Genomic DNA, 24,060 nt, shown 5'->3' on the forward strand with positions numbered 1-24,060 from the left:
CAATTATCAATATGTTTATAAAACAGAGTCCTTGTTACTTAGGAAGATGGGAGAAAACTTTGGAGCTTGTAGGAGTTCAATTAAAAATCATTTCATTTCTCCCTTCTCCTACCATGCAATAATCCAGAAGAAAATGAGAAGTCTTAGAATTAACTAAATTCAATGTCTAATCAAATCTATGTACTTTTCTAGCAGCAATAAATTATGTTACTAAATGATAGAATTTATATAATCATTTCTTTTAAATTCTGGTTTAGTCCAAAAATTCCTTTTGGATAATATTTTAAATACTTAAAAAAAAAAAAGCTTGGTGCAGGCAAGAGGCGTGAGAGTGAGAGGATTCACCAGAAACAGAGAAAGTCACATCTCCTGAAATACACTACTGAAGGGAACAGCTAGTGAGACAGGAGAGGTCTGCTGTGCTATATGGGTCAGCTCCCTGGCTGGGGGTCTGCGATGGTTGTGGATTGTTTCACAGTGTTGACACTTATGTCTGAGGTAGAGATACATTACTTTGCCACCAGAGTGGCTCATGGGTAACAATTTTAAAATAATTTTAATACTGATTTTAAATATTAATATTAAAACACATAAAATGTGTTTTAACGATTTCATTTGCTTTCTGATAAAACTAGTGTTGAAGATCAGATTTTGTTGACAAATCCAATAATGCTTACTTTCTATTTTTACTGAAAGTCGGTTCCTAATTATTGTGGGAGATGCCCTGTGATTCATGGGATATTTATTAGCATCCTGATCAGCTAGCCATGTCAGTGGCATCCACATACACTTCATCCCCTCCAACTGTAATAAGTATGCCACTGGGCATTTTCAAATGTCCTCTGAGAAGCAAAATATCCTATGAACTGAGAACCACTACACAAAAATCATCAGAAATAAAAAGCAATAATCATACAACTCTAGTAAATAATTAACAGCTAAGGACTAAATTGAACTACTGTAACACTAACTGGAAAATAAGAAAACTATTACCTGCAATATGTAGAGAAAGGTTCACAGAAATAGAAAATTTACCTATTGTCTTCCTTTATACCAAAATAGAAAAACTGAATAAGTAAAACTAGTAATTTATTTATAAAACTATAGTTTCCTGACTTTTGAAATGTATTGTGGTATCAAAAAAAAAAAAAAAATCAATCTACTTACCTTTCTTCCCGTAATTTTCGCACACGTTCAGCCCTTTCTCTTTTCTCTTGTTCCTCAAGAGCACGTTGTTCTGTTGTGTCTTTTTGGATGCGTTCATTTAGGGCATCAAAGTCTCTTGCAATGATATGTAACAGCCAATACAGGCCTTTTTTAATGGACTTGTCAATTTTCTTTCCATATCCCAAGACTGCTGAACAAGGTTCCTAGAAAACAGCAATTACTTGACTTACAGTTTAAAACAAATTAAGTTCTCCACACAAATCTGCTCATAAGCCATCACATGTAAGTACTGGCAAACCAAAATAAACCCATTTAAATTAATGGGAATATAACACAAGATGTTGATGCTAGTTATAATTTTAAACAAACTCATAGGAAGACAAACTTGAACTGCTGCAAGAAAAATACCCTACTTATTAGAAATACCTGGAAGTTTTCATTACAATACTATAGAATATAAGGTAAGATTTACAGCTTAATGATCACTTTATGAGATGTGTAAAATCTCTACCCACCTTTTATAAGATTGTATAACTCTTTTGATGTGATTTTTTAAGTCATTATAAACCTAAGTTTCAATTTTTAAATACATTTGTCGTTTTACAAAATTTATCAGTATGTGTATTCCTTTACAGATCCTAAAGACCTTAAACAAAAGCCACTTTTTTTATTATTCAATGTTTTTTAATAACATAATAGTTTATTTTTACATCATTTTGTGCCTTTTTCCATCTCAGTTGTAATCCCCATGGGCTTCCCATCACCAAATCATGTGTGCCATCACCATAGTTCAGTGCACTTCCCTTCCCCCATCATTTTTGATCCCAGTCCCTATTCAACCCCTGTAAAATGTCTCCGGTTCATTATCATTATTATTTTCTCCCCTGGTTCTTTATGAGTGAAACCATCTGATATTTTTCCTTTTCTTTCTGGCTTATTTCACTGAACATGATCTTTTCTTGCCCCATCCACATTGCAGCAAAAGGCATGTGTTTATCCTTTTTGATTGCTAAGTAATTTTCCATTGTGTATATGCACCAATTCTTTTTAATCCAGTCATCTACTTTGGGCATTTGGGGTGTTCCCATGTTTCCAATTGTAAATAAAGCAGCAATATAAGCATGGGGGTACAGCTGTTTTTTGGAATCAGTGTTTTGTGTCTTTTGGGTAGATACCTAGGAGTGGGATTGCTGGGTCATATGGTAGCTCCATTTTTAGCAGTTTGAGAAACCTCTGAACAGTTTTCCATAGTGGTTGTACTGGTTTGCATTCCCACCAGCAGTGAAGGAGAGTTCCTTTTTCTCTACACCCTCACCAACATTTGTTGTTGCAAGTTGTTTTAAGATGTGCCATTCTCACTGGGGTGAGGTGGTATCTCATTGTGGTTTTAATTTGCATCTCCCTTCTTACAAGTGATGTTGAACATTTTTTCATATGCATGTTGGCCATCTGCATTTCCTCTTTGGAGAAGTGTCTTTTTAAACAAGAGCCAATTTTAAGATCTTAGAAATCATGAAAGATAATTTATGGAAGTACCAAATAATAAAAACACTAAGATTATTTTGTTAGTTGTTTACACCATATTATCTATTAACTTTCCAAAAAATAAATTATACTGAATATATGTCAAAAGGCAAAAAAAATTCCAAAAACTTACTATTTGACATAGGCACTTGTGTTCATTGACCAATTTTTCTAGAGATAGACATTCAATCACATCAGCTTCTCCTAAAGCTCCTTCCTTATCTTGTTTGTTTGCCAACCTAGAGAAACAAATATAGAAGTTGTATAGCAAATGTATAAATGGATGGTCATTGAAAAATATTATGACCATTCTTATTCAAAAATGCTAAGACTACTCATAGATTATATAGGCTTTAGAAAGTAATGTGGTATGTACTTCATCATTTTACCTTTTACTAGTGCTAAAATGATTTCTAAAAACTGGCCTATAAGACGGAAATCGTGTTAGGTGTCAAAAAAAAACAAGAAAACCTATAAGAAAAAAAAAAGTGGACTAGTTTCTACAGCCCTCAAGCTACCAATTTTAACTTTTACATTAACTACATCCTTTCCTTATCAAAACAATTTGCATTATGATAAGATGCCTTTATCTGTAATTTCCAAATACTTAAGGTGTATAATGGTACAACTGCCTAAATATTCACTCTGAGTTTATAATATTGGAGCCCATCTGCCTTTCCAGTGTATCACTGTATAGACAATGTATAGAGAGATGAGACCACTTTTTCTGATTCACTTGTCGGAGCACTGTGCATAAGAAGTATTAGTCAATTGGGGTAATTGGTGAACAACAAATAAAAACCAAAATAAGATCTGAAAATATATAAATTACCAGAAAATATTACTATATACCAATGAGACTGCAGAGGTAAAAAAAGTTTAGTCAAACACTGTCTTGGTGAGAGTTTGATACATAAGACAAATACATATTTAAAATAAAAACATAGAATAATGTTCATCATACAAAAATGATGCAATAATAATAATAAATCCCTATCGTGTCTTGTAAAAGTATCGACGTAGTGCCATTGTTGCTTATCTACATGGCTTCCACTTTCTCCCTTCATGTCACTTCACCAGGACTTCAAAAACAATTGTCATAATACCACCATTCCACCTAAAAAAATTGATACTCCCAATATCTTTCTAGAAATATCGTCCAAATTTAATTCCAACCAAGATGCATGTTAAACATTATTCTTTTACACCTTTCTTTACTACTTCTGTTTCTCCCACATCTGTCTGTAAAATAAAACAAGTAATTTTTCTAAGAATCTCACACAATTGGGATTTGGCTAATATTTTCCTCATGCAACCATTTAATGTAAAATCCCTCTATTTCCTTTATCTGCTTCAGCTAGATATTCAAGGTAGATGAGTCACAAGTTGAAATCTTTTGGTAATTACAAGATGGTGATGTCACCTCTGCTACTTTTCCTCTAGTCCTTCCCTTCTACTAAGGTAAGCATTTCATTTGTTTTAGTTCATTCTCCCATTGTTTCTTTTTGAAAATATAAGCAAGTATATGGAGAACGATATGTAAATGACCACAATACGAGTATCATGAATACTTGCTGCTATTGCTTAAAATATGTGTTTTGTGTCTATACTCCCTTTATTCCTCAAAAGTTAGTATTTCAATATATACTCTGTACCACCAAGCTTTATTTTTTTTAAACAGAATAGTAAGTTCTGAAACAGCCTAGAGCAGTATAAAGAGATCTTCCTTACTACTTTTTAAAGTTGTAAAATGCTCACTGGATGGAAGTTGTACCATTTGTTTGTTCAGCCAGTCCTTTACTTAAAGACTTGTTCCTAATGTTTTCTTTTTATAAAGACTGTGAAGAACAGATGTGTGAAGGATTATTTATTTTTGGAACATATTGTATTGTAGAACACTAAGTCAACAGATAAATGCAAATGTTATTTGATTAAATGCAATGTCCCTATTCTTATATTCAAATCAAATCATAACTCAGAAGAGTGGTATGTGTTAGAAAGTTATAATTTTTCCTAAAAATACCTGAATCTGATAAAAAATAATCCTGAATTGCTTGTAGCAATATAAACAGTTTAAATATATGACTACACAATTTTTATCAATATAGAAAACTACAGTTGTAACAGTTTAGTAAAGGAAGGTGGAAGGATTAAAGACATGAGCTCACTCTATTCTGGATACTATAGTTTGCGAACGCTACCTTTTTTTTTTTTTGAGGTAAGCCTTTGGATTTCATAAAATAGAATTCAATCATGTGAAAATAAATGAAATAAAAGCCTTTTTATCAAACATTTCCCCATTCCTAGTTAATTAAAAATCTGTATTAGTAAGTTTTGGTACTCGAAGAAATTAGAGTACCTTTTGTTTAAACAACCCTCCCTTTTGGTGAGTAATGCATCTTACATATCACTCAGCATTGGAATCAGAGTCATGGACAAAATGCTCTATGCAAGCAATTTAACAAGGACTTCCTGTTACTAAGGGCTCCAATGAAAATGATCTTCCTTTAATCTAAAGAATGGGTGCTTAACAGGCAGAACCGGATTCTCCAGGTGTGAAGTAAGCAATTTGTTCTTCTCATTTGATACTAACAGGGAAAGGACAACTTTATCTCTAACTTATTTGACTTCATTATCCGGCTCTCAATTAAGTTAACGACATGAAAACCATACAGAAATTATCGTGTGAACTACAAGAGCAAGATTGAAGGACCTTGGTAAAATATTAAAGATGATATGCAGATTTTCTCTCACAACCAGGACTCCAACATTGCAAGTGGAAAAGCAACAAAAGGATCAAGGCAAAAAAGCAAAAAGGTAAATAGAACATTGTTTTTTTGGAAATTCTGGGGTTTTTTGTTTTTGTATTTATTATGACACATCCATAGACTGAAATCTGGTAAACTGTGACATTTAAAAATTGCTTAACAGATAATTAGTTACTTGTTTTGCTCAGATTTGGAACAGGCAGGCTACAGGCAGAAAATCTGCTCACATATACTAAGATATACTGCATGGAATTTGGCTTAGAGTTCTTAGAAACAGGCCACCACATTAAAAACTAGCTTTTTCTTTTGAAAAAAAAAAATTCTTGGAAACACACTGTAAAGTTAGATACTACCAAAAAAAAAAAGAGAATTCTTTCCTACAGACAAACTATAAGTTACATATGTGCTTTACTTTAAAGAATTCAATTTTATTTAACTCTGAAAAGAAGTTTATGTATGTGTATAATACTTAAAGATAATTTTCTATGTCTTAGATTTCTTCCTTGGTGTTTCCCAGAATGTTTTAGAGGAAATTTTAGAAAATAATTTGTTGTAAAGGGTCTACTCTGAAATATTGACATACTGACTTCCCTATTGGTTCATTTAATATACTGAAAGTAATTGAATTATAAAATTTTATGTAAATATTATATATGACTTGACAAGTTTAAAAGTTTAAGCTATCACCATTTAAGTGAAACACAGATACATCTCATACTTTCAAAATGGAGTAATAAAAACAAGATTAAACAGATGTGTTTTAATTTTTGATTGCTTTTATAACTTATCATGTTAGAATCTAACAAGTAAATCATTTCAAATCAAAATAAAATTGAATTTTAATAGGTGCTTTAAGATGAATTAGAAAGTTGGCTATATGATACCTAGAACATAATGCATTAGCTACATAAATTTATTTTAATGTAAAAATATTATATTTACAAATAGCTGCTTCAAGTAAATGAGATTCTAAAGTTATACAAGATGTTAATACTTTCTAAGAAGTAGTCTTTTTAATGTTAATAATTAGCCATTAACTTACTTATAGTTGATAAAAGTAGAATAAAAGAGCCCTGAAAAATTATATTACAAAAAAAGTCATAAATTTAGAGGACAAATATTCAATGTGTAATCAATCATCTTTTTAAGTTTGTTTTCCAAATAAGATCAGATACTTTCACCTTGCAACTATAATGTTCTAAAAATGTTGCAAGTTTTCTTGATACACAAACACAAGAGAATGCTCCATTTTATGTTGGATTAAAACTGGTTACATTTATTGAAATATTTATTTAATCAATATAGTAAGTATAGAAAAAAATGTCTTACTCAAAAAAAATCTATAAATTGATATACTACCAATCCCCAAGTGCTTTCTTAAAGCACTAGATAATTTATTCATGCTTCTGTTACTGGAAATGTTCCTTATCTGAAAATATCTTTACTTTGTGGAGAACTTTTTTTTTGAGTAATGCCAAGTTAACTTTCCTATTCCCCAGACCAAACTGCAAAAGTTAATTACCACATATAAAAATAAGCGTTCTTACTTTCTTCTTGCAAATATAGCTAAGCTCAAAGATGTAGTCAATTATTGTCAGTACAGCTCAAAACTGTACAGCAATGCAGTAAGTTAACCATGGTGGAATATTATTCAAATTGGACAGACTATCTGACAGTAAATTTAAGATACAGAAAACATCTCATAAAATGATCTCACTTTTACCTAACATAAGCAGTTAAAATGACTTCACAACTATGAGCTTAATACTTTCTGCCTTTATAAACTCTCATCCAATTTTCACATTCTAATACACTTAAAGGTCTCCTTTGTCTAGTATTCTAACTTATGAAGATGTAAAATCAAACAATTAAATTAAAAGCATTTATGAATATAGTTATGAGCAGGCGACCAACCACTAGAAAATGTAATTTATATACAGCTGGTAAGTGCAGCAAGATACCCACATTAAGTCAACATCTGCACTGATGAACAGGATTTGGGGAACATTCTGAAATATGTTAACTCTATAAAGAGAACCGATATGACTTTCAGTTAAGATGCAGAGATATATATAGACAGTATTCCCTTTAGTTAAAAACATACAGAATTTTTTTACTTAAAAGACAATTACGGGCCCTCCCTGGTGGCGCAGCAGGTTAAAGCACTGCACTGAGAATCTAAAGCCGCTTCCGCATGAGTTCAATTCCCGCCTGCCCGGGAGGTGACCACATGGTGTGGCAGACCTCTCCTGACCCGCCCGCTGCTCCCCTCAGCAGTGTACTTCTCGATCTGCCTGTTCTGTTCCCCACTCTGTCTCTGGTGAAGCCTCTCACCTCCCCTGAGCCTCTGGCCTGTGTACCCCACTTCTGTATGTACAAATAAATAAATCTTTAAAAAAAAAAAAAAGACAATTACAAAACTACAAACATCATTACATTTGACACTAAGAAAGGTTAAATTCAAAGTTGCACAAATGAAAAGAGAAAACACTCATAGCCAAAGTGGAAAACAGGAATTAAAGCAAGCTCCACTGCGCTGTTAGAAGTAATTTGCCTTAGTAAGTGGAGTTTAGGGTGTGTGCATAATAGGGAACTAAAACTGATTTTCCTAGGCAAGTAATAAACTAGGAAAAAAAAAAAAACAGAACAGAGCCAGTAGGCAGTGAAAGGAGTATCTGTTGGCTTGCTCAACAGATACTCAGTTATACAGATACTCAGATATAGCAGTTTGTATGGTACTTGTTCAGGCTATAAAATCACTAGAGAAAATCCAGGCCCATGTTTATACTACATAGGTCACAGTGGACAAACTCCATGGAGTCCCGATGGTGACAAATACAGAAATGAGCTCAAAAATGGATCCACAATGCAGGACATGAAGGGCACTATGGATAATATAACTCTCCATTAAAGACAAACTGTTGACAAAGTTCACTAAATTTACACTTGCCAACCACCAAGAGAACAATCAGTGGCCACAACAAAATATGGTAATCCTACAAAACCAGAAATAACCTAATGTACAAGATCTTTAACATATGCATACTTTAAACATTCAAAAGAGATAAATGTAAAAAATTCCTAAAAATATCTTTGATTCAAATTTGAAAATGTGGTAACTTCTCCAGGCAACTGCTTTTCCAAGGACAGCAGGAAAAAACTACCTTTACCAGGGTCAGAGTCTTCTATCTTGGTTTCTAAAATTAATAACAGTAAAATTCAAAAGCATTTTGCAAAGGTATGACATGTTACAGTATCTTTTTTTTTTTTTTTAAATCTGTTAAACTATGATATTTCCGAGGGGGAAAAAAAAAGCTTTTGATGGAACTGGTCACTCATTTCTAATTTAAAAAAAGAAAGATTAATCCATTTTAGAAATGTTAGCAATGAAAAATGATTTATTTCGATCATGAAACCTGAAAAAGTTAAAGATATTACACTTCTTGAAAACATGAAATCCAAGATTATTAGCCATTATATAAAGATGAAATAGGACTTCATTCTCATGAATACAAAATTAAAACCTGTTTTGACCCTCCACTCCCCAATCTTTTACCTGAGACACCAATAAAAATAACTGCTTTCTTTACCCCATATTATTATCGGGAGCACAAGTTAGTTTTATTAAGGAAAAAAAAAAGCACAAGTAATATATCTATAACATTGTAATTATAAAAATTCACAATACTAGTTTTGTACAGGAAGAAGAAAAAGGAATCTGTGATGTAAACAGGAAGTGAATCTGATTTCCCATCTATCTTCTCAGTCTATGACAATGAGCTAAAGCAGAAATAAATTTAAGAATCCCAATCTTTATAAAAAGCCAAGAGTAGGATTTAAAAATTCTTAGAGACTTTCTGTGACAAAGATAAGATCAGAACTAATTCCAAATTCTTTTTCTTCTAAATTGTAAAGTGCTTAACTTGGTTTGATTAAAGATCCTAATAAAGATGCAAACAATATAATTATTTTAGATTTAATATGCTATGTCTCCTTGCAAGTTTTTTCTTTTAAACATAGTATTTACACTAATAACAAAATAGCACAGTGACACAAATCAGTGTCATTTACAGTATGTGTCACTAAACTAACCTATTTCTATTCATTATGGAATGGGGGAAGCACAGATTTGCAATCAGGTGGACATATATGAATGTAGCCTCTGCCACTCTTAGTTATGCAGCCTCTGGCAAGTAACTCACTTTGGTGTGAGTTGTTTCTCTTTTTAACATATGAAATTATCTTCATTTGGATGTTGACTTTCTTTAACTAATTTTCTTCGATTCTGAAAGGTAAAGTTACTTAATGGAGGCTACACAATTAAGAGACTATGGTGAATCTTCTCACCGCCCCTGCACCTCCAGGGGCCTGCACCCCAGTTCTGTATGCATAATAAATAACAAATATTAAAAAAAAAACAACAAAATATATTGTCAACAGTTGTGCTGTAAATTAGGCCATGATGAAAGTATCCAATGAAACAGAATAAAAAGAATGCTACATATAAATATATCAGTTTTTTTTTTCAGTTCAATCCAAGAGTTCTAGAATGCATTAGTGATATAATTGTATATCAATGAAATAAGTCATTATTTCAAGAAAAAAATTGAAGGTTAACATGGTTCCTGATTGTGTGGTGGTTACATAGGATTTTTATTTTGTGAAAAACATTTATGTTTTAGGTACTTCCTACATATGTGAAAATACATTAATTAAAAGTTTTCTTAATGTACACAGATCCTATTTCTATCTATTGTAAAGGCCTTGAAAAAAATGAAAAAAATTATTTGAAAAAGGAAATATAACTGTATATTATATTATGACTTGAGCATAAATAATACTTGGGTAGTCATAGTAAACATAGAATACTGATTAACCAGAAACTGTGATATAACATTAAGGGGGAGATTTCCGGGAAGAATAGGGATATAAGAAGCTAAATCTCCAAGTCTCTTAGTGGAAATTCAATATAGTCTTTAAAATTGAAAAAAGCAAAAACATGCAGACATATTATCCAAGATCGGGACGATAGCTGCCTAGCTCAGAAGCTAAAAATTACTATCTTAGAGAAGGGAAATGGGAACTGGAAATGGTGTGACGCAGGGCAGGCAGGGGACCATTGTAACTCTTATATCACAGAAAAGACAGACTTATTAAATTGTTTATATGTACTAATTTGAGAAAAATAAAAATTTATTTATTTATTTTTAACATTTTAAAATAGAAAAGAAGACAGAAAAAGAAAAGGTACCTCCATGATCACAGATGGGCAGGAGAGCTGCTACTGATGTTTTGCAAAGGGGAAAAAAAAAGGTTTGTGAAAAGAAACGTCTGATAGTCCAGGTGGGCAGAGAGCTGCACTTGCTGATCATAAAATCACCATTTAAAAAAAGAAAGTCTATAGCCAAATCAAAAGTATATAACATCTTAAAACACTTTGGAAAGGTATTTATTTTCAGGATCAATATGGTAGCAAGAGAGAATATGTAGATAAGGAAATGATAACAATAAATCTAATGAAGAACAGTAGGGGGCCATTTGCGATCATCACTAAACCAACTATTATTAGCATCAACAGTACCCTGGAAAAAAGACAAGACTTTATCAGAAGCATTTAATAAATGAGTGATAATTCTGCTTTTACCCAGTTACCAAATAAGAAAAAGTTTCTACAGCACTCTCCAGTTTTTAGGTATCTTCATGTCTAAAGGTATAATCAACAAATATTTAATGAAATACTGAACACAAAAGATTACATACATGATGCCAGCTTTATATGATATAACAGTGAAGGAAACGATTATTATATACTTGTATGGAAAAAGCACTGGTTTAGTTGCCAAGCAGTATTATTATTCCAACAGTACTCACCCTAACTCTGGCTAAGATATTCGACTTTTCTGAGTCCCAACTCCTCATAAGAAAATGAGAAAATTGATTCATTAACCTCTAAGAATTCTTCTGCAGTCAAAAACAATATCCAATAGAGGTCAGTTCACCTCCCCTTTTGGGGACAGGAATGCATTAAACATCATACCACCCTCACTCAGCTAACTGAAGTGTTGACATGGCAAGTATCACACATTACTACAGGGCTACAGAATTTTAACTCCTCTGAGGGAGCTCCATACCTGCTGCGATCTTTAATAATTTGCCACACTCAGATGGAGCTATCTCCTAGTGATAAGATTCCAAAGATGGCACACACAAGAAAATCTTGTTTCAATCCACAAAGATGTGGGAGTTGTTAGTATTTGTGGCATAAGGAACATATTTTGACTGGAAAAAATGGGGTCAGGTAGAAGTTTTCATAAACCAAATATTTAAGACACAAAATTTTGACTTACAGTATTTCATAAAGCTAAAAATCTTTCTAACGTATCTGTCTTAATCTGTGAATTTTTATATCAGACTGTTAATTACAATTATTGTAATGAATTAATTATAACTTTCTCAGCATTTAAAATTATACATAACTTATTATTAACTTGTTTATAATAAAATTATTAAAAATTTATCAAAATTTATGCACATTTAATTCTTCTCAATTAAAGTCTGTTTCATTTTAATTTGACACAAATATTTATAAGCTATTACACATATTCCTCCTATTTTATTTAATCCCTACTTGTATAGAGGATGAAGAAATGTATTCCTAGAAGACATGTGTAACCTATATCAACAGCTACTAGATGTTTTATATTGATCTATATCCCTAACAAAGTTCACAGTCTTATTTCTAGTGCCCACCTATAACCCTCATTGATAAGTCTTCTTTTTACAAATTTCCCAGATTGATATCAAATACATTTTTTTTCAACAGAAAAAAATGTTCTATTTTTACACTAGAGAAATACTTAAATTGCAAAGATGGAACAAAGTTGTAGGGAGAAGTGGAGGATAAAATACCTTTCAGCTCTGAAGTCTCTAACTTACATAAACTACATAAATTGAACCGGTTTTATTTTTAATATAGCAAAAGTGGGGGGGGGAGATGGCAGCAATTTGATTAAGTATTTAAAATATTTAGAGTAAATAACAGAAAATTCTAAATGCATTTAAGCAAGAAAAATATGCCCTTAAATGTTTACAGCCAGTACATAAAAATCTGAAGAAACCTTTCAATCTTTTTCCCACTATTTTTTTTTTTCAAAAAGAGATATCAAGGTCTTATCTCTTATGACTGATAACAAAGCTAGGCTGCTATTTTTTGGTAAGGTGGCAAGGACAGTTTAACTTAAAGGAAACATTTCAACAAGCCCTAAAGGAGATGGGGGAGTAAATCGGCATTAAATGGGAACAGCATTTCAGAGAAAACCGGTGAGGCATGAGAATGGTGCGACCTAACATAGTTCAACCTGTTTCTGTGCTAAGAAAAGACCAAACGGGAGAGTAATATAAAAGAGGAGACCACATAATACAGGAGACTAATGCAATGAGAAATGATGGTGACTTGGGTAAGTGAGGTGGTAAAAGCTGACTGAACCCAGATATAACTTGAAAAGGGGGGTGGCAAGCTTTGCTGTTAGTACAGGTGACAGAGGAAAAATGCAAGAGTAAGAAAGAATTATTCCAAAGTTTTTGATCTGAACAAATTAGAAAAGAATTGTCATTTACTTAGATGGAGCCATTTGAGGATGGGGAGGAAAAGCAGGAACTCATTTCTGACAAATTTGTTCAAATGGAACTGTGAGTGAACAGATGTTAAGAAAGCAGTGTAAATCTGATTTATCACCCAACAGACAATATTTAATGTCATGAGACTAGAAAATAACAATGGATAAAAAGGATACTAAGTCTGGAAGCATTTAATATTACAGTGCTTAAAGTTCTCATGGAATCTGTCTTGCTGCTACTATTGGTTTTAATTCCAGTACATATAGTGAGTTAATGAGTGTTTATTGACATCAGAAATAAAACATTAGAAATAATTAACTAGAAATAGTATGCTTAGTAATAATTAACTAGTAATAGTATGCTTAGTAATAAGGGTACTTTCACAGTACCCTTTTCATCCTAAAAGTTGGAAATATGGCCCATCTTCCATTTTAACATGCATCTCCCTATATCAAGGGGGAAAAAAAATCTATCATAATACCAAAGAATTTATTTTGGGGCAAGTGTATCTTCATCACTGCCAACCAGATGAGATTCCTACATTATGTGAAAGTCATCTTTCAGTTATTTTACACTCATTTTCTACTTTCAATGACCTTTATGAGGACATTCTTATGTTTCTAACTTTTAGCCTCTTTTCAGAAAACCAAGATTTTCCCTTGAAGATAGAAGTAACATGAAGCCAACTGCTACTGTGAGAAAATAGCAAATATTTCTTTGCTCAACACAAACATTTTTGCTTCTAAGGAGGACGGGAAAGATGAAAGACAGACTTCAAGAACTAAAGCAGAGAACAAAGGAAATTGAACTCTCTAGAGACAAGCTCGTGCCCACCACAGAAGCAGAACAAGGGGTGTTTCTGCAGCAAGCTGTTGTTTATGAAAGAGAGCCTGTAGCCGAGAGACACCTACATGAGATCCAAAAATTACAGGAGAGCATTAACAACCTGACAGATGATGTTCAAAAATTTGGGCAGCAACAGAAAAGTCTAATGGCTTCCATGAGAAGGTTTAGTCTACTTAAGAGAGAAGCCAGCATTACAAAGGGGATAAAAATCCAAGCAGAACATATTAATAGAGGCTTAGATGATTTGGTGAAAGAGGTTAAAAAGTCAGAGACTGAAAATGGTCCATCTTCAGTGGTCACAAGAATACTTAAATCTCAGCACACTGCAATGTTCCGCCATTTCCAGCAAACTATGTTTATATATAATGACACAATAGCAGCTAAACAAGAGAAGTGCAAGACATTTATTTTCCGCCAGCTTGAAGTTGCTGGAAAAGAAGTACCTGAAGAAGAAGTAAATGATATGCTTCACCAAGGGAAATGGGAGGTTTTTAATGAAAGTATACTTACCGAAATCAGTATCACTAAAGCACAACTCTCAGAGATTGAACAGAGGCATAAGGAACTTGTTAATTTGGAGAACCAAATCAAAGACTTAAAGGAACTTTTCATTCAGATATCTCTTTTAGTAGAGGAACAAGGAGAACACATCAACAATATCGAAATGATAATGAATGGCACAAAAGAATATGTTAACACCACTAAAGAGAAATTTGGACTGGCTGTCAAATACAAAAAGAGAAATCCTTGCAGGGCATTGTGCTGTTGGTGCTGTCCACACTGTAGACCAAAATAAAGAAATTATTTGAGAAATTTTTTCCAACTCAAAATGGAGAATGCCCCATCTGTCAGTATCCTGCATCACTTTTCTTCATTTCAAGGACCTATTCACGTATCTTTTGTCATGACGAAGTCATCATTTTCCCCCTTAGACTTAGAAAAATTTCTGAAGACAGTGACAAAGTCTTTGTTTATTAAACTATAAACATTATAATTAACCTAGAAAATCACAGGGTACCTCTTGAAAATGAGATGAATGATTTTGTTTTTGGTCAGGTAGCAACTTCTAGTACACTTTTAGAATTTCCAGGGCCTTACCAAAACGAAAGTCAGTAAGTGATAACCACTTAAGCAATCCCTTTATCTAATTTGAGAGTATTTGGGTAGTTAAGAGTTGAACAAAACAAGACTCTAGTATGATATTAAAGCAAAATCAAACTAGAGGCAAAATCAAACCTTTTATGCTCAAATAGGTCAGTTTACTCAACAAGTCCCAGAAATACCCAACTGTGTATCTGATGAAGAATCTAGTTGGTTAGTGTGAAGTGAATCTAGCTTAAGACCTTAAAAAGTAAGTTAGGGCACCGCTTTCTTGAAATAGGGTCCATTCAGGACACTATATAACAAATCAGGAGGTTGGCAGATAAAAAACAAAGGCAGTTGTATTCTCAAAAGTCTCCCCATCACTTTCTTGTGATGCCAAGCACTGTACTATTGGTTGGGATACAGTTTGAACTCACACAGGGATAGAATTTGCAACTCACATCCTAGTGGAAAAAGCAAATAACAAATACAAATAAAATATAATGTCACATTCTCAGCAGAGACTTAAAATAAGTAGGAAACAACCTGCTAGGGTTGTTTCTTACCAGTGGGTGGTCACTGAAAGTTTCGTTGACAGGTAATATTTAGGTGAAGAACTAAATGATAAAGACAAAGTTATATGCCAGGTATAGCAAACAATACATAGACCCTAAGATTCATGTAACTTATTCTATACAAAGAAAAATCAGCTATAAAGCTGTATCACAGCTTTACAAAAGAGCAATGAGGCAAGAGATGAATTAAGATTAGTGAAGTATTGATTTAAGATTTTGGAGTTTATGTAAGTCCTGAAGTTTACAGCAAGTGTAATCAATGCAAAACTCTCAGACTGTTTTTGGCCTCAGAATAATGTTATATAATTTATATATGAAAGCAGTCATTTTCTCTGTAGAATGCAGAGCAGATATGAATGGATTTAGGGGAGAAGAGCAGAGGGCAAGCGTACAAGTATAGAAAACAACTAGAAGGTGACTGCAGTGGTTTCAGTAAAATAGAATGGAAGCTTGGAGTAGAAGATGGGCATGATGGTGGTAGCAACAGGCTTAATACTCCAGGTCAGAAAATATTTGCTACACCCCATCACTGTTCTATAAGTTTTACAGTTTTTACTGGCAACAGCATTGATACAGCAAAGTTACTAGTCTGTCTCAGGTTGCAGAAACTGTACATAGAGAATAGAGATTTGAAGCCAGGCAGGCTGATTTCAGAACTAATATGTGACACACATGCTATATATGACACACATACACATACAGTATTATTTGAAAAAAATTAAGACTAAGCTATAATAAATTAAAATATGGAACCTACAGAAAACTGATTGGAAGACAATGCCATTTACAGAGATGAGAAAAAACAGAAATGTAGATTTCAGAATTGAAGATAGAAGGAAATTACAATGTTTATTTTGGTGTCTATAAAATAAATTTACATATGAAAATGTCCAAGTAGAGGCTTCTAAGCTATTAGCTATATCAGTAGAAGTAGGACTGGGAGGTATTAGAACTAAAAGTATAGATTTGGATCATCTTAGTGAATAAAAGATATTTAAAGTAGGTGACTTTTGGATGAGGTAGCCTGAGAAGTATGCAGATGTAAAAGGAGACAAAAGGAAGCCCTAGGCAAGGAAGTATGGAAGTGAATAAATAGTATAACTAAAGTTTGGTAAGAACATCTTGGTAAGGTTCCATTAATAAAAGAGAAATAAGCCAAATAAATGCAGTGAGTAGGGATTTCAGAGGGAAAAATGATATATTAGGGATACAGCACTATATTAATCAAATTATTAAATGGCGTACATAGTATATACTTAAATGTTTCAAGCAGTCCAGAATGACACAAGTTCTACTATTACTTAAGGGTCTGAATCAGTTAAAGTACTTTTAACAAATTCCAATGACAATATGAGAGTAATATATAACTACTTAACTTCTCGTGGATACTTTTAATTAATATATATATATATATATATATATATATGACTCAAAGAAACTTGCAACATTATCTTGAAATACTATAAAGGAAAAACCTAGTTTTTTTTTTTTCCTTCCTAAGTAGGGGGAAAAAACCCAACTCTTCCAAAATTATGTGTTTATTGCATCTTTATCATTAACACAAAACATTTTACTTTCACACACCAGTGTCTGGCTATTCTACACTTAAATCAATTCTGATACTATTTTCCTAGAGGTAGATAGAGCCCACAGGTAAGAGTTCAGTCTCACAAGACTAACACACACACACAGACACACACACATATGCAACTGTGGACGCCAGGCACAAGCCCAGATTATCACCTGTGCTTCTGACCAATCAGCTATATCGATCAGTTCCCACATTCTCTTCTAGGGTTCCATGAATTTGCTAGAATAGCTCAAAAGGTTCATTGAAACATGTTGATAAATTTATTATGAAAGGACACAGTTTCCAGCTGGAGGAGATGCACAGGCAAGGTAGAGGAAAGAGGTGCAGCACTTGCAAGGCTTCTCCTGGCACACCACTTTCCAGCACTTCCACAAGTTCACCAGCCTAATAGTGCTCAAAAGTCTAGATAACATTGGGAGTTCTATAGAAGTGTCATTATATAAACATAAATAGATATTTACTCCATTTTCAGCCCTTCACCTTAAAAAAAATTGATGCTAGGTAGGGCTGAAAATTCTAAGCTTCTAATCATGGTTTGGTCTTTTTGGTAACTGGCCCCCATTCAAAAGCTACCCAGAAGGCCAGTGTCCTCAGCAGAACAAAAAAATGCCCTGGCTCCCATAAACTATAAGGACTTCAGAAACTGTCAAGAATGGAGGTCAAAGACCAAATATTAGGACAACAACAAAACACTCCCAGTACTCTTATCACTTATTTACAAGGAGTTCTGTTTCAGGAATCAGGGACCGAGACATATATATATATATATATATATATGAATGTCCTATTATAAAACACAGTAACACTAGAAAGGTAAGTCAAGTAATTGTCTAGAAAGGTAAGTCAAGTAATTGTCTAGAAAGGTAAGTCAAGTAATTGTCTAGAAAGGTAAGTCAAGTAATTTATAAAAAAAAAGGTTGGAAACAACAAATACCATATTAAACAGTAGTAACAAAAGCCTGGTTACTGTTTCTCCTAATATGGAAAGTCACAGTTATAGTCCTTAACCTTTTTGGTCCTGAAATACTACTGGAATTTGATGAGAGCATTTGCTCCCAAGAAAATGCACATGTACTTGGAAATATGTGCGTGACTTCAGGGGGTCCTGGGTGGCCACCTGTAGTGCAGCCAAAAATTCTATTTTATTAAAATGTTCATAACAGCTACGAAAATTATACCAGGGATATTATGTTTTCACCCATGAGTAAAACTCCTCCATATATTTATCACTTTTGTCATGAAGCATCCAATTTGTGAGGTTTGGCCAAAAGTTAATAAGTTAAGTCATTAACTCCACAGAAAAGCAGACAGTATATAATGAGAAAATGGCACCCTTCCAAGAGCTCAATTGTGCTAACGCAAGTAGAATTGTTATTACCCTGGGAGGAAATCTTAGACTGTGGATGACCAGTAATTCTTGTTATAAGTATTAGGAAATTCAACTGTAAAAAGAAAGGGTAAATTACAATTGTAAGGCTAGATTAGAGAGGAAATATGGAAAATGCATTTGCCTTCTTAAAACCACCAATATAACTTTCAACTGCTGATGATATTCCTTAGGTATTCAACAAATAGTGCCTTATATTATTAATGGAAAATTTCTATGTTGAGCGGAAAATTGGGATTACTGCTGATCTCAGTGCTATTTATACAAGTACAAAATTTGTTACTTTTGACAACTCTCTAGTGAGAGTACATGTGGAAGGGGGTGATATCAGGGTAGGTAACAATTTACACCTTAGTTAGTCTGAGTATAGGCTGAACCCTAGAGCAGCTATAAGAGCAAATGAAAGTCTTTCTAGGGAAATAAACTATAGAACAGAATGTTTCTGTGACATCTAATATTACTCTTTAGAAAGAATACAAGTAACTTCTACCTTTTTACTTAACTGGATTTTGGTTCACATTATTACAGATAGCTAAGCACAAACACAGAATTACAGGTATTTTTATTATAGAAGAGATATTTAACCACTAAGTCCAAAGAAAAGTGACTGCCGGGGACACTTGTCATAACACGTGTTTTGTAAACTGAAAAACAGTAAAGATGTAGAGAGCTTAGTAGGTCAGATTGCCAGCAAAGAGAATGATTAGGAGACTTGTTTTCAGTAACAAAGGAAGAAGTGAAGAAGTGTTGAAAGAAGGTAAGATCTAGGGGGAAAGATATAAACGGTATTAAGATAGCAGACCTGATAAGAGACAACAAGTAACCAAAACTTCTAAATTTAAACTTAGATACCTGATATTTAAAAATGTATTTTAAAAAAATTATATGTGTGCTGCAAACATTACACATTTTAGAAAAACACACACAGGAAACTCATCAAAATCTTAGTAGTATGATAAAAGTCAATCATTCCTACATTTTCTATCTTTCTTAACAATGTGTACTTCATATTTTTATGCATATTTATTTCAAAAACCGGTCTAACTTTATCAATGACAATTCTATGGTTGTAAAATTCCCTTAAACACTGAACAAATGGCAAAACAATTTCCATAAACATAGTGAAATATTCATAATTAATTCTCATGTCTTTGTGAGATCTCACTATGTGATTGTAATAATGAAGCAATTACTCCAGTGAAGAATTTTTTCTTCTATTCAGGTAACTCAGTTGAGAAAGGTGACAGAACTAAAAGATAGCTTATTGACAATTATTTGATTACTCAGTAGAGTCACAGTAGTCACTTATGACCCTGCCTCAGAGCTTTTCCAAATATATCTACATGACTCTCTAACCTGAAAATGTCATTTTACGATGATAACCTTACAATGATAACCCTAGTTATAGAATAACTCATCTCTGTCACCACCAGCACCAGAGGCATCCTAAAGTTCTTTCACCTGTTTTTTTTTTCAATACACTTCTCACATAAATAAAACTAGAACTTTTTACATTTATTGCATATCTCACCTAAAAGTTCTAGAAAGTAAGCTTCTGAGATCAACATGCATCTTTATTGCTTTTGTTCTTAAATGTATCCCCATCATAAGGCCAATGTTTCCCACATAATGAATACTTAATAAATATTTGTTGAATTAATGTATGAATGATAAAGGAGCATGAAAAAATATATAGATGAGTATAAGGCTAAAAAAGGCACACACAATTATATCACCAATGAACACCACCCATTGATAGTACTTTACATTACAAGCCACTAACTAGTTCTCTCCTTAAATATCTGTAGAGACTAACTTCACCAATATAAGTCATTCTTTGTATATAGATCTAGATTTTTAAGGTTTATTTTATTTATTTATGCATATAAGAACTGGGGTGTAGATCAGAGATGCAGGGGTGAGAAGATTCACCAAAGACAGTAGGGAGTAGAAGAGGTAGATCTACTGAAATACACTACTGTTGAGGGGAGCAGCAGGAGAGACAGGAAAGGTCTGCTGCGCCAAGTAGGTCAGCTCCCTGGCCAGAGAGCAAACTCATGCTGCAGTTGCTGTAGATAGCTTGACAGCACTGAGGCTTTATCCCCTGCACTATGAGGGAGGCCCTCTGTATATATCGCCATTAAAGTTTTCCTTCAGAATCAATAGAGGTGAGAAATGATTATACAAATTAAAGTTTCTCTACTTGGTTAAATGTATAAACACTAAATAGTATAAGCTTTACCAATAAATCATGCACAACAAATTTTACTTTTTATAATCACAATGTCCACTTGCAGTATATACTAAGGATCACTGAGAGTAATGTTCATTAGTTACCAAGGACCACTAATAAATTCTGCTTACAATTTCTAATCTCATTATGTGATAGATTGGTTATTTTTCCTTAATAATGCATCACAAAAGCAACAGAAAAGGGACAAGGTGACAGCACACATCAGTTTACTCCAATGTTAAGAGCAATTTGTGTTCTACTTTACTATGTCTCATAGTTAGAGCACCACCTGGTGTTACAAAGCACAAATGCTATGAAGGCAGCCTGCAAAAAATTCCAGTTTAAAAAGAACATGTTTAGGCAATTAGGCAAGCTGATGTTAAGCATATGACTACACTGATAAGACTGACCTTATGTTCAATATGAAAACTGTAGAAATAGACTTGGTGAAATGAACGTGGCATAGAGAAACAGACCATTTAAAAAACTTTCAAATAGACTACTCTTCAAGTGAAAAAGAACAAAGGCAAAAAATCAGTGACTTATTAAATGAAAAAATGAAAAAGCATCCTAGCATATTGTCAATAAATCATTTTAAAATACAAACTTTGGTTAAAAAGTAAATTATTAAATAAAACAGAGTTTATATTTAAATGCCCGGAAATCTAATTGTAAGACTTCATAAAGTAGCCTCTCCACTTAATGCTACAGGCATTATGAAAAGGCCTCGGTATATTAACAGCTCCCAGTTAATTACATGCATTTTATTACTATGGAATGTAACAATTTAGGCCTAGTCAGTCTTTGTAATTTGGGTAAGTTTTCTCTTCAGCTCACGCTGCTGCTTCTATGCTCACAAGGACACCATCAGTACTTACACCAGTATAGGCTTGCCAGAAATCCGCGGATGTCTCAACACTTCTGACATTGTCTCTTTTGTCTCCTCCATTCTCTCTTCGTCACTAGAATCCACGACAAATATAACTCCGTAGGATTCAGCATAGTAATTCTTCCAGATTCCTCGAATTCTTTTTCCACCTCCCAAATCAAAGATGGTAACTTCAAACTTTCCTTGTCTAAGGTCGATTTTGGAAAACCCAACAGTAGGAGCTACATCTTCAGGGTGCTCTGTTTCAAATGATATAAAAGGTCAAGAATTTAAGTTACTATTAAATTTTACAGCTTGAATGACAAAAAAAAAAAAAAGAAATTCATTCATCATATGTAAGTGCTAAAGAGAATGCTTACTATTATATTACATCTACATATACTGGTTTGAGGGGAGGGGAGATACTATAAAATATCCAATTAGAGCTTATATTTCACAAATATCTGGGGGTTTGTCTGTTTTTACTGCTATAATAAAATAATACCTATCATACCATAGATATTTAGTAAATATCTGTAAAAGGAAAAATGAGTGAACTTTTGCCCTTAGGTTATTTATTCTCCAAATTATAAACAATAAAAAAAGTCAATCCTTCAACAATGCAGATATCCGTAGGAACTGCTAATCAACTTTATAACTATTACAAAGAAAAACTTGGAACATTTAAAGAATAGGAGAGTTTAGAAGAATCAAAAATGGGAGATGCTACAAGGTGTAGGATACTTAGCTAAATTAAAGCTACAGTTGCAATGAAGAGACTTTTGAAAGTAGTTCACAAACATTAAGACTTTATTTTATTATTTATACAGGGAGAAGTTGCAGATCTTTCAGTGAATATGTAATTGCTTTTTTTTTTCTCTACTTCTGTATATGAAAATACAAAAAGACACAGGATACATTCCTATACCTCTTCCTACCCAGTCCACATGCCCATGTAGCCTGAGCCACTGTAGCCCACACAGGTCAGGGAAACCACAGGGATGGCAAAGCAAATGGGTAGGAAGCTGAGTCCCTAACACCATGGAGCTGTTATGAGAGCCATAAACTACCTTTTGCCTGTGTTGTTTTGAGAAATAAACTTCTATTCTGCCAATGTACTATTATTTAAATTTCTGCTAGAGCAAATGAACCTTTATCCACTGATGCAATCATTTGGATAGCTATAAAGAAGAGAAGTTGATTGAAAGAAGTGAAATTCACAGTAAGAAAACTATTCATAGATTAGGAAGCTAAAATAACATTGCAATTTGTATTTGGACAATGGTAATCAATACATTTAGAGGGCAGAGAGACATGTCTCCAAAAAAAGCAAATGCCAAGTAAGGGATAGGGGGTGAGGAAGACAGAAAAAGAGAAATAGAGATAAGGACAGAGACAGAGACAGAGACAGAGATGAGATGAGATGAGATGAGATGAGATGAGATGAGATGAGATGAGATGAGATGAGATGAGATGAGATGAGATGAGATGAGATGAGATGAGATGAGAGACAGAAAGAGAGAGAGAGAGAGAGGTACAGAAATAAGCTGAAGAATAGAAGCCAAGGAATAAATGTTTTCAGAAGGATGTATAAGGTGTGGTATGAATTGAGACCATCAAATTGACTACTACTCAGTTCCATTCCTAAAGGACTACAAAAGGACCAGAAAAGTAGAAAGTAAATGGCAATTAAAAATTACAGAAGTAAGGGTCCTCTCTAGGGGAGCAGTGGGTTAAAACACAGCACTGTGAAGCTAGCCTCAGCCACTTCAGTGTGAGTTTGATCCCTGGCCAGGGAGGTAACCCACATGGCGTGGCAGATCTCTCCTGACCTGACCACTACTACCCTCTACAGTGCACTTCGCCAATCTGCCTGTTCTGCTCCCCACTCTGCCTTTGATGGATCTTCTAACCACCCCTGCACCTCCAGCCTGTACCCCAGTTCTGTATGCATAAATAAATCTTTTTAAAAAATGAAATTATACAAGTAAATATAAGAGTAGTCCAAACAGAGTACACAGTCAATTCTGATGGTGATACAAGTGATGGGTAAGGGCAATATTTCATAAAGACTATGTAACAAAAATATTGTTAAAGATAAATATTCATTATCTCTAGTAAGTTAAGTGGTAACACTATAAAGAAAAATACAAAAGCATGAAAAAGACATTCTATAGTTTTATACCAGTGAAACTAAAAAAAAGAAATTAAGGTACAAAATCAATCATAGGAGGAAGCTGAAGAATAAATACATGATAAAGAACAAAAACAAAACCAGAGAGTGCTAAAAGTTGAAGGCAGCTTTGACTTTTTATTTTGATGTGATATACCTTAAAAGTTGTCTGGAAGCCCTCACTGGTGGTGCAGCGGGTTAAAGCACTGCACTAAGAAGCTTGATCCC

General features: G+C 33.5%; 2 protein-coding genes across 4 annotated transcripts in view; one reads left to right on the forward strand and one right to left on the reverse strand.

The window, feature by feature from the left end:
* ARL13B (ADP-ribosylation factor-like 13B) overlaps positions 1 to 24,060 on the reverse strand; it is a 45,103-nt gene that overhangs the window by 11,037 nt on the left and 10,006 nt on the right. For both annotated transcript variants that reach the window (XM_004675276.2, XM_012734236.1), the window contains exons 3-5: positions 21,670 to 21,919; positions 2,825 to 2,930; positions 1,168 to 1,370 (exon numbers count right to left, since the gene is read on the reverse strand). In XM_004675276.2, the coding sequence (XP_004675333.1) occupies positions 1,168 to 1,370; positions 2,825 to 2,930; positions 21,670 to 21,919 (559 nt within the window). The remainder of the gene's footprint in view (positions 1 to 1,167; positions 1,371 to 2,824; positions 2,931 to 21,669; positions 21,920 to 24,060) is intronic.
* Positions 5,235 to 14,729, forward strand: STX19 (syntaxin 19). 2 transcript variants are annotated; one of them, XM_012734251.1, is made up of 2 exons: positions 5,235 to 5,508; positions 13,708 to 14,729. In XM_012734251.1, the coding sequence occupies exon 2, from the start codon at positions 13,837 to 13,839 to the stop codon at positions 14,716 to 14,718; it is 882 nt and encodes a 293-aa protein (XP_012589705.1). In that variant the 5' UTR covers positions 5,235 to 5,508; positions 13,708 to 13,836; the 3' UTR covers positions 14,719 to 14,729. The 2 variants fall into 2 exon arrangements, with proteins under 2 accessions (XP_012589705.1, XP_004675332.1); XM_004675275.2 differs by having other exon boundaries at positions 13,719 to 14,729.

This window comes from Condylura cristata, unplaced genomic scaffold, assembly GCF_000260355.1.
Source record: "Condylura cristata isolate star-nosed mole 26May11 unplaced genomic scaffold, ConCri1.0 scaffold00003, whole genome shotgun sequence".
Lineage (NCBI taxonomy): Eukaryota > Metazoa > Chordata > Mammalia > Eulipotyphla > Talpidae > Condylura > Condylura cristata.